Below are 12417 nucleotides of genomic sequence, written 5' to 3' on the forward strand. Positions count from 1 at the left end.
ATAAATGAATGGTACAATGAATCAGATTAGAGACTGATAAATTAGCCAGATTGAAAACTTTACAGTGATCTTTAAAATAATAATACGACTTTGAGTTTTGTCGGGAAAATTGAAAAAAATCTCACTCTGAAATTGTGATATTTCATCAAAATCCGTTTATTCTGCCTGTCAGATTTTTTTTTTTAAAAGACGTTTATATAACAAGGTTCTGTAAAAATAAAGCAGAAAATCAGAGCAGAGAGACTGGGATGGAAAACCATTAAAAATATAGTTAAATATCTATATATATCTATATATATATATTGTGTATGTGTTTACATCTACAGTTTATATATCTATGTGTATATTTATATATATGTACATATATCCATAGTTTATAGAGTCACCATTTGTTCCACTGTGGGAAACACAAAAATATTCTACATGTTGATTCTACTTTTTTCTAAATTTTGTTAATAATGAAAGAAATCCACTCTGTATCTTTTTTATGATTTAAAATCTGGTTCGAGTTGTGTCTGTTGTGTTTCCATAGTAGAGGATAACTTTATATTTCAGCCCACAAACAGGAAAACTGTGGGTTCAGAGTAGGGCTGCAACTAACGATTATTTTAATAATCGATTAATCGGCCGATTATTTTTTTTTTCGATTAATCAATGAATCGGATTAAAAAACAACACATTTTTAATTTCCACTGCTTTATTCAGAAAGAGAAGATTTGGACTGACAGAGCAAATAAGATCATTGTAGCGAAGCCTTCGTCTTCAACCATCAACAGAGGCCTCATGTCAGTGACCATCATGTTGAGGATGCTGTCAGTCAGGACAGATGCTTGCTGTGGTGGACATGATGTCTTTCTCATCATGAAGCCTGTCATTGTTTGCTGTTGATGAAATGAGAAAGATAGTATAGTATGTATTACAGCACAATTTACAACAACTCAGTAGTTATCTGGTTTTATTTGCAGTATTAGGTTAAGGCAGTGGTTCTCAAATTTTTTCTGTCGGGCCCCCCTTCGGAGGACAAAAAACTTCGGCGCCCCCCCAACCCATAACTTTGTGTGTATATATATATATATATATATATATATATATATATATATATATATATATATATATATATATATATATATATATATATATATATATATATATATATATATATATATATATAAACTGTTTTAATATTAAAACGTGAATATCCAATCCAGAACCAGCCCAGAACCAGTCCAGAGCCAGCCCAGAACCAGTCCAGAACCAGTCCAAAACCAATCCAGAACCAGTCCAGAACCAATCCAGAACCAATCCAGAACCAGCCCAGAACCAGCCCAGAACCACCACCTTCCTAACGTCTAGTTTCTTCCATCAGGTGGAGGCGTACGACTCCGATGAGCTGATCTTCCGTGGGGGGGTCCGGGTGTCGTTTGGCATGCAGATGATGGCGGCGGTGGCTCGGATCGAGAGGGAGATCCCGTCCATCAGCTGGCCCTTCCTGCTCCTCCACGGAGACCAAGACAAGCTCTGTGACATCCGAGGATCCAAGACCATGTTTGAGAACGCCTCGAGTTCCGACAAGAAGATCAAGGTTAGTTCACGGCTGATTGGATCTGACTGGTCTTAGAGAATCATCCAGTCATTCCCTCCTCCTCATCAAGGGAATATTTATTATTTATTCATTTATTATTAATTTATTTGAAAAGATCCTTTTCTGACTCTAGCCGAGTCTCGATGCTGCTAATGACTGCTGTCGCTCATTAGAACCTCAGATTGATGCCTTCTATTGTGGTGAACCAACCGGTATTTTTGTGGTAAATTCATATTAAACTAAGCATATTTCTAGAAATGAATCGTAGAAATCAACTTTTATTTTCTTGCTTTGTGTTGTGATGTGTCAGTCTGCTTTCAACATGCATATCAAGATGAGTTATTACTTTTATTATTTTCATGCTATTTTTGACGAACTGCACATAGAAAATGTATAAATATATATCTATAAAATACATCTTCACACTATAAAATACAACTTAACACTATAAAATACTTCTGAACCATATAAAATAACATCATAAATCTGTAGAAATGAATTCTGTGTGGTAGAAATGCCTCCGGCCTTTGGTTAGGGCTGGACCTGAACATCCAAATATTTGGTCGTGATGGTGGTATCCAAATGGCATTTATTTTGAGATCTGAATATTTGGATTGCATCCCCACCACCCCATCAGACGATGTCGCATGATCGATATTCGACTGGTAAATTCGTCTATCTCCCCGTCAGACATTACAAATCCAAACCCATCGGAATATTCGGCTCGTTCCTCCGTATATAGAGGGAATAACGGTAATAATTTAACAGTCAGACATCATGATAAAATGACTCTAAAATGACTGTAAGAGCTGTACTGGGTGTAGAGACCGATTCCTGCCTTTTTTATTGTTAGTGAATTTCATTTCTTTATGTGTTTGTTCCTTTTTTAAGTAAAACCACACTCATATAAACTCCTGACCGTTATTGTCCATAAAGGACACAGAGCTGCTGGTCTCATTACTGTCTCCTGACATGTAAAACAAGTATTTCTACTGTTTTTAGTGGAAGCTGTTTCTGTTGACTGATACAGAAACTTCCAGCGGGTCCTGGATGTTTCCTATTATCTCTGGTACCTGCAGGTTAATACTCTCTGAATATGTGCAGAAATTCAGAGGTTAAATCAGCCTCACAGACAGTTAACAACACAGTATATATATAGTTTTTATATATGTAGTTTATAGAACACAGTCACTGAATACTGACTTATTGCAGATGCAGCCCTTCAGTTATTTTTAGCCTCGATGTGACAGACGGAAGTTTATTTGACCTCATTAAACTCTTCCTGGTCAGCAGAATGTGTTTCTGCAAAAAGGAAAGTTGTGAACATGTGGTTCCTCACATGGAGGTTTAAAAGAGGACAGAAAAACCAGAGAGGAGAGAAGCTGAAGAGGCTCAGAGAACAAGCAGGAAGTCCTTTATTAGTTTATGTTCTTTGGTAATATTTATTAATAATAATAATTTATTTTTTTAAAATTTTATTATCCCTTATTAATCCCACGAGGGGAAATTCTGATTTTCAGAGTCAGAGCGACAGGTCAGCCACAGTACAGCGCCCCCTGGAGCAGGAAGGGTTAAGGGCCTTGCTCAAGGGCCCAACAGTGGCCACATCGGTGCTTGAACCTCTGACCTTCTGATTCGTAGTCCAGAGACTTAACCGTTGCGCCACTAATAATAGTATTTAGTAGTGATTAATTTCCTATTAGGGATCAATAAAGTATCCTATTCTATAGGGTTAGGGTTACTGGATATTATGATTTCCAAGCAGTGTTTATTTTTGTTTCAGATTTAATGATCATTTTTTTCCATCAAACCACAATTTTAGTTCCCGTCTCTGTTTAAACTTTAATCACAGCCTCTAGAAATGGTTATCTGATAATAAAGTAGCTCTTTACCTGTTCCAGGTGTATGAAGGAGGCTACCATGCTCTCCACCACGACCTCCCGGAGGTCGCTGAGTCGGTGCTGAAGGAAGTGAACGGTTGGATCACAGAGCGTCTCCCCGTCGCCACATTGCAGCAGAACTCATAGATTCAACCCTGAAAACTGGTTTCCAGAAGCCTGCTCAGCTTCTACTAACAACTACTGATCCTCCTGGAGACATTTGGGCATCAGTTCCTCTTTACTAAAGGTTGTCTTCTGGGTTTATCTTCTGGGTTTATACTGAACAATGAGACTACCCTCCTTCTGACCACTGGTTTAACTGTAGTTACTGTAGAGAGGTTTATCCTCTGGGTTTTTACTGCTGTACCCCCTCCTCCTGACCAGTCAGACCACTGGTCTGTAGTTATTTAGATACTCAGCGGTATAAATTAAATCAGGGAAGCGTCTCATCCTGCAGCTGACCATGCTGGAGATCAAAGTTCAGAGTGCAATAATGATATTTCTGTCTCCTCACTCGTACCAACAGCCAGATTCCTAAAATCAGGATGATAGAAGTGATTTAGAACATTATTGATCTGTAAGGGATCATTCAGCCGTTCAGAGAAAGGTCAGAGGAACCTCCACAGATCCACAGGAAGGTCTGAGGAACCTCCACAGATCCACAGGAAGGTCAGAGGAACCATCTCAGATCCACAGGAAGGTCGGAGGATCCTCCACAGATCCACAGGAAGGTCAGAGGATCCTCCACAGATCCACAGGAAGGTCAGAGGAGCCATCTCAGATCCAGAGGAAGGTCGGAGGATCCTCCACAGATCCACAGGAAGGTCAGAGGATCCTCCTCAGATCCACAGGAAGGTCAGAGGATCCTCCACAGATCCACAGGAAGGTCAGAGGATCCTCCTCAGATCCACAGGAAGGTCAAAGGATCCTCCTCAGATCCACAGGAAGGTCAGAGGAACCTCCACAGATCCACAGGAAGGTCAGAGGATCCTCCTCAGATCAGCCCCCCTGGACAGTGATCAGCTCGATATTTAGTTCACTAACCTCCTCTGGCTCCTCCTCGATTTCTTAAATGGAGTAAAAACACCTGATTTTAGTTGCAGCTTCCTGTCTTCTATCTCCGTGTCTCTTTGTTTGGTCTGAAGACTCTATGAGGCAGATGGTTGGTGAACATCTAGTCCATCTAAACCCGGCCTGAGGTCTGGAGGTCTGGTCAGTCTAGTCGTTATTCTTTGGTTTTTAGAAGTGAAGTGAAGATTTTCATATTTCTAGAGTTTGTTTTCTGATACCTTCTGACCCCTGCATTCATATCGACCTGCAAACACCATAATAACAACAACAATAATAATAATAATAATAATAATAACAATAAAAATTACTGCTGTAATCCATTCATATCGACCTGTAAACACCATAATAACAATAATAATAATAATAATAATAATAATAATAATAATAATAATAATAATAATAATAATAATAATAATAATAATAATAATAATAATAATAACAATAATAATAAGTTCTGTAATCCATTCCTATCGACCTGTAAACAGAAACGTTCCCTCTAAAGGCTGTAATCTTCTAGTAACCAGATGAAGCTGCTGGATTCTGCAGGAGGGAATCAGACAGTGACCTTCTGGCATTCAGGCTCCGGCCGATTCACTGTTGGAGTCTGGAGACGTTTTTTATGAAGTTCAGACGTTGAGTCCAGCTGGAAGCCAAGGAATCATCTGTGTTCATTTAACATCTGCTGTCTGTGAATCCTTCATCCAGAGCAGAATAAATGTCGTCAGAACAATAGAAAACAGTATCTTCTGTCCACCAGGTTCCAGTGTAGGAGGTCTTTCATTCGAAAAAAAATGGTGGTAATGGTTAAACTTTGGGCTTTTAAAGCAGTTTCTGGGCTTTTTATTTGAACCTGTCACGTTTTTTACCAACTGTGGGCTCATTTGTTGCTGCAATATAACCTCTTTTTTACCGATGTTTTTAATTTACAAAACTTGTTACTTGACATGTAACATTATTCTGTATCCAGAACTTTTACCAACACTTTAAAAAGTGGTGGCTCTTCATATTACAGATATTTAACTATATTTTTATTTCTTTAGTATCTGTGGTCTCTGTGTTTACACTGCCTGCAGTTCAGACCAAAAGTCCATGAATTTTTGTTAACTGACTGTTGTTTCCACCTGAGTCAGTAAAAACTCAACAGCTGTGGGGAGGAACGGAGAATTTTTAGTTTTTTACAGAATCTGAGTCCAGCAAACGTTTTATTTCTGTTTTGTTTTTTTTAAATGTGACAATTTTAATGAATTATCATAATTTTAAGCTTAGATTTGCAAACTTTTTCAGATAAAACCAAAAGTAACACATGATTAGTTCAAAGATCATTGGAAAGTTTAAAATCTGACAAGTTTTTACGTTTTGTAGCTCTTATTAATGGGGGGATTTCAGTCATTTTTAAATGTATATAACATGCATTTAAAAAACGGTTCACAGGGTTAAATGCAGTTAAATACTGAGAGATATTGAAGTCAGACCTAAATCACAGCAATAATGTCCTGTTAGCTTCTATCCTTGTTAATTATAAACTAGACTCGTTATTCTGTCAGGTCAGCTGGAATTAGCTCAACTTTCTCCACCTTTTGTTCATCAGACATGAGAATCTTCTAGCAGATTTTCCTTCGGCTGCACCTTTTGCTTCAGAAATAAAAAAGGTTCAAATTTTGAATAACTGAGGCGATTCCTGCCGACGCCAGACGTCCCTATGACTGTTCCAGCAGAAAACACGTCCAGCAGCAGCCTTTTATTTCCCTTTTTATCCCTCAGAGTTCAAACAGACTCCTGCAGAGAGTCAGGAAGCTCAGAGTGGTCTCCACGGCGACCGCTACTCATGTAACCACGGCAGCAGCTCCTTCTTTATTCTGCCGGGGTGAACATCAGCAGGCTACTCATGTGGAACCATGACAGCAGCTCGTTTTTTATCCTGATTTACACGTCATCACCGGGGAGAACGTCACATGGCCAGATAGAATGAGATGAATGTCTGCTTCATGACTCCTCCTCTGTCCTCATGGTTCCTCTGGTTCTCTGATGGTTCTCTGATGGTTCCCTGATCTGCTGATTCACTGATGGTTCTGTGATGGTTCTCTGGTTGTTCTCTGATGGTTCTCTGGTTGTTCTCTGATGGTTCTCTGGTTGTTCTCTGATGGTTCTCTGATGGTTCTCTGATGGTTCTCTGATGGTTCTCTGATCTGCTGATTCATTGATGGTTCTCTGGTTGTTCACTGATGGTTCTCTGGTTGTTCTCTTATGGCTCTCTGATGGTTCTCTGATCTGCTGATTCACTGATGGCTTCACAGTTTTGCTGAAAATGTAGAATTTTGAGTGTTTTACTGAATCTAGTTGCTGCAGATGGTTTATTTTTGGTGATTTTTAATGAGACGTAGAATGAATTCCTGATTTAATGATAGATTTGGTCATTTTTTCACCAGATCCACCCGTTAAACATGGTTAGTTTAAAACCTTTATTTGTTTGTTACCATTCCTTCTGGTTTTCTAGTTCCTGGCTCTGATTATGGTGTCATTTAGTATTTTTTTAAAGATAAATGCCTTCCAAACCTACTGGAGGCGTTCAGAGGGTTAAAATAAGTTGTTTTAAAACAAGCGACAGAAAAAGCAGATGATAAATAGAAGGAAGTTCAAGGTTCAGCTCATCCTCCTCTGTTTTTAGGAGCACCAGAGCAAATATTAGCGCCCAGTGGTCTGACACAGATGGAATGTATTCATCAGAACCTTCTCCTCATCCAGAGATCCTCAAACACAACCTCCTGATCAGACTGCAGGAGAACATCAAGATCCTACAGTACCAGTAGTATTCATCCTGGTAATAACTAGTAGATAGGTAACAGATCTCCTGGTAGTAGAACATAAAGGCCCTACAATACCAGTAGTATTCTCTCTGGTAATAGATCTCCTGCTGCAGTAGAACATCCTGGATCCTCTCTGACATTCTGAAGTTCTACCTGTCAGACTCCATGAGCACATTACTGACATTAGAGGAACAATAAGAGGAGAAAGCTGTCAGTAACCATGGCAGCCCTTTAATATTTATTTAAACCAGTGAACGGTAGAGGAGGTTAGGGTTAGGGTACGGCAGGGCTGGTTGTCCGGCAGCTTCTCAGAGGATTCCCTTTGGTTGGAGATAAGAGAGCAAATAATGAGCAGCCAGTAATAGACTAAAAACATTATTTCCATCCCAACCAGAAGATTTTAAGGCCACATTCTACACTTTTTTTGGTAAAAATCACTTGAGCCCAGTCTATTCATTCCATGTGTGCTTTCCAGGTGGAGGATTATTAAAGGACTCATTCCTGCTCAGATTCATGCTGATATCCTTGTTGACCAACTGTGTGCAGAGAAAGCCATGTACAATAAAAATATCCCACTGATTGTTAATATCCTAAATAACATGAGCAGAAACTGTTGAATCAAACTCGAGCCATTTTTGTAAAGAAAAAGAATCAGTTGGTCCACTGGTTTGTTGTTTTCTTTTCTAATCTCAACTTTATGACTGTTTCTAAGGACAGAACTGTTAAAGGATGGACTAACGGGGCGCCGGCCAGTCTTTCTGTTCTTACTGATGAGATTAAAATGCACTGGAAGCTTTCATTTTGCAGGAGAAGCAGCAAGAATTGAAGAGGTCTTCTCCAAAATGCTCCAAATGCAGGAAAACATGCATTAAATCCATCAAGACGTCACCCATTCCCCCACTAAACACCTTCAGATCAGCTTCAAATGGTTCACATCGCATTTTGGAACAAACACTCATTCAAATCTTGCTGTTTCTTTCCAGCAGTGTTGACTGGATTTATTTCTAGAGTCACTCTGCTGAAGCTAATTGTAAAACACTGTATGATAACACAGCATTGCTAATGATAACTACTCAAGACTTGCTTTGTATTTTACATATCTTTTATTTATAGATATTAGTTTTACCTATATATTGATTACGCATCGAGACGGAGGCACTTTTTATACAATAACCCTCCTGGTGTCAGGTTTCATAACACTTTCTGGGGTTCCAGGTTGTTTCTGGTGAGATTTCACATCAAGCGATTGTGTTTTTACTGTTTGATGTTGAAAAATAACTTGTTGCAGAACGTTGAATGCTTAAACCAGAGGTGTCAAACTCATTTTAGTCCAGGGGCCACATGCAGCCCAATCTGTTCTCTACTGACCAGTAAAACCAGACCATAATAATCTGAAAACAACCACAACTACAACATTTTTCCTGCCGCCAGCTACATATTTAGGTCAAGCCATTCGGTATCCGTACATAACGTACACATGCAGAACACACGCCTGTGCTCAGAGGAAGGTCAATTTTTATTAAAGATTTCAGCCGTCGGAAATGATACAAAGACTGAGCAGCCTTGGAGGAGGACTGAGTGGCCTTGGAGGGGGACTGAGCGGCCTTGGAGGAGGACTGAGCGGCCTTGGAGGAGGACTTAGCGGCCTTGGAGGAGGACTGAGGGGCCATGAAGGAGGACTGAGCGGCCTTGGAGGAGGACTGAGCGGCCATGAAGGAGGACTGAGCGGCCTTGGAGGAGGACTGAGCGGCCATGGAAGAGGACTGAGCGGCCTTGGAGGGGGACTGAGCGGCCATGGAGGAGGACTGAGCAGCCTTGGAGGGGGACTGAGCGGCCATGGAAGAGGACTGAGCGGCCTTGGAGGGGGACTGCGCTCTATGAGGGCTTTTCTTTTACATCGTATTACAACTTCCAGATCACAGTTAATCTACAAAGGAACGAAACATTCAGTCTCAGGTTTCTGGAACTGAACGATCTACAAGAAGTCCTCGGTTTACGACGTCCTCAACCTACGGCTTTTTATCATTACATCAGAACCGGTTACATGGAACTAGTTGGCGAGTGAAGCGGATGAATACGTCATCACGCGGTGCTATCAGAAGAAGACTCTTTGTTTTCATTGGCCAGTTGGAGCCACCTTGGATTGTGCTGTACTCAGGGGATCGGTAGGAGAGTGGGAGTTCTGACTTACAGTGGAAATCGACTTTTGTCGCACCGTAGGAACAGAATACTACAGTCTCTATAGTATTTTACGTTACGATCAAAACAACTTGTAAAGATCTAGAAGTGATTTTTAATTTACATTCCTTTCCACAGCAGTGTGGTGATCCTGACCTCCTGAACTGACAAAGCAAATAAACTAAATAGGAACTATTAAGGAAGAAGGTTCAGTTATCCCTCTGCCTTGTAAATATATAAAATTTATACATAAAAATGTATAAAAGTTGTGTCAGTGCATTAACAGTAGGGTTCCACCAAACCAAACTCTGTTGACTGACAAGTTTTTACACTTTGTACAGTTTCACACCTCTGGTTTAAACATTCTGATTCTAAAATTTATTTTTCAGGAACTCGTTGTCACTTTAATCTGAAGTGTTTCTTCATAAATATCATAAAATTCAGTATTAGTGACTGAGAGACTTTATGTACCTTCCTTCATTTATTAATCCCTGTTTTACCTCAGATCACAGAATAATTACAACTATCAGGTTTTCTGTAAATCATCTGAAGAAATGCTAACATGTGCTGTACATTTGTGTTGTCTGTGCCTTATTCGTGTGTGTCTGAGAGTCTTTTATAGAATGAAAACCAGTTTATCTGTTACTGTGGTGTCACATCTGGTTCTGGTTCAGGAATTACCATAGATAGATTAAACCTTTATTAATCCCACAGCCATATACCTTACAGTCTATGGTAATTATTTACTGTCTGCTGGTCTTCCTCCTGTCTGTCTGGATTCCCGTCCAATCAGGGGTCAAAAAATTGTTTCTGAATGTTAAAAACCTCCCAGCTCCTCGAACACCTGCTGAGTTTCAGACATTCAGAGAAACTCAACCCTTTGTCTGGTCGTTCGAACGGCTAAATGCCTGTAAATCATCTGTTAGGAGGCTCAGTTCATCACAGGAGAACCAGATGTTCTGTTTGATTATTCCAGACGTTCACAGCAGAAATATTAGATCAACATTCTCTACTCATTCAGATTTCAGGTGGAGATGTGGTTCAGATTTAACTTCAGGTTAAACATTCACATTTCTGTTGTGTGTCTAAAAACTTCACAAAGTTTCTGTCGATCAGTTGCAGCTTAAGACTCAGCAGTGATGTGAAACCTACAGAAATAAAGTGTCATGCAGTAAAATAATTAATAAAAGACTTCCTGAATCAAATCAAAGTTTATTTTCCAACATCACGTTTTGAGTCTTCCTTGTAAAGTTCTGGTTGTTTGGTTTCTCCCTGAGTCCTGGAGACGTTTTATTGAACCATCCAGCGCTGAAGTTCATCAACAGATCAGTTTTAATTCAGATTCAGAGATTAAACCGTTTAAGTTCCAGTTTACTACGGTGCTGTAAATAATGTGTAAGTAGATGTAATAATGGGTTCTGATTGTTTCCAGACTGTTCATAAAGGCCAAACTCTCTGACAGAATAAACTACATGTATGTTTAATGCTGGTATCAGACTGACTTCTACTGACGGGAGTTAGCAAGAGAGATCATATTTCTCCTATATTGGTTTCTCTTCATTGGCTCCCTGTTAAATCTAGAATAGAATTCAAAATCCTTCTTCTGACATATAAAGCTCTTAACAACCAATCTCCGTCATATCTTAAAGACCTGATAGTACCATATTATCCTAGCAGAACTCTTCGCTCTCAGACTGCAGGCTTACTTGTTGTTCCTAGAATCTCTAAAAGTAGAATGGGAGGCAGAGCCTTCAGTTATCAGGCACCTCTCCTGTGGAACCAGCTCCCAGTTTGGGTTCGGGAGGCGGACACCCTCTCTATTTTTAAGACCAGGCTTAAAACCTTCCTTTTCGACAAAGCTTATAGTTAGGGCTGACTGGGTGACCCTGACGGGGTGAGCTGGTGTTTTCATTTGCAAAACTGACTTCCCCTCTTGACGTCCCTTTAGTTTGCCCCTAGTTATGCTGCTATAGACCTAGGCTGCTGGGGAACCTCTCTTGATGCACTGAGCCCTTCTCTAACTACCTATGTATTTACTATATATACCATTATTGCATTACATTCACGCTGTTTCTTTCTGTGTCCTTTCTCCGAGTGTCCCTGGTCCCAGAGCTGGATGCTGGATGCTTCAGATGTGTGGCTGTGTTTTATGGTCCTTGTGTCCCACCCCCCACCTCTCTACCTCTACCCCTCTATCTGTATCCCTCTATCTCTACCTCTACCCCTCTATCTCTACCTCTCTACCTCTTCTGTCCCTCTCAACCCGCCCGGCCAGCAGGCAGATGGGTCCCCCCACATTAGAGCCGGGTTCTGCTCGAGGTTTTTTTCCCTGTTAAAAGGGTGTTTTCCTTGCCACTGTCGCCTTTTGGCTTGCTCTGGGGGTCAGGCATATGGATTCTGTAAAGCGTCTCGAGACAATTTGACTGTAATTGGCGCTATATAAATAAAATTGAATTGAATAAAATTGAATTGAACTTCTTAACTGATCCAATCTGTTTTTTATTTAAGTTTGTTTTAAAGCATTTTGGGGGAAATGCTTTAAGCTTCCTTTTAATAAAAACACAGAAACAACTCATAAATACCCTTTTCTATCTGTTGCTTTCACCATTTATTATTATTGTTTGTGTTCTTGTCTGCTTTGTAAAGAGTCTAAGTGTCTTGAACAGTAATAATAATAATAATTTATAGATCTTTATTTCTCTTTATTCATTCATTTTTTTAGTTTATAAAAAGCGTGTTTGAGTGTCTTGAAAAGCACTATGTACTACTAATAATAATGATGATGATTTGTATTTTTTATTATTATTGTTGTTGTTATGGAAGGAATCCGGTGTTTGTTTGTGTAGAAGCATTGGTGAAATGTTCTGTGCAACATCATATTTTGGTTTCATCTTAATTTCAA

General features: G+C 39.7%; 1 protein-coding gene across 2 annotated transcripts in view; it reads left to right on the forward strand.

The window, feature by feature from the left end:
* mgll (monoglyceride lipase) overlaps nt 1-12001 on the forward strand; it is a 58719-nt gene extending 46718 nt beyond the window's left edge. For both annotated transcript variants that reach the window (XM_023272519.3, XM_023272518.3), the window contains 2 exons: nt 1367-1582; nt 3484-12001. In XM_023272519.3, the coding sequence (XP_023128287.1) occupies nt 1367-1582; nt 3484-3609 (342 nt within the window). In that variant the 3' untranslated portion in view covers nt 3610-12001. The remainder of the gene's footprint in view (nt 1-1366; nt 1583-3483) is intronic.
* The last annotated feature ends 416 nt before the right edge of the window (nt 12002-12417 follow it).

This window comes from Amphiprion ocellaris, chromosome 8 (genome assembly GCF_022539595.1).
Source record: "Amphiprion ocellaris isolate individual 3 ecotype Okinawa chromosome 8, ASM2253959v1, whole genome shotgun sequence".
Taxonomy (NCBI): domain Eukaryota; kingdom Metazoa; phylum Chordata; class Actinopteri; family Pomacentridae; genus Amphiprion; species Amphiprion ocellaris.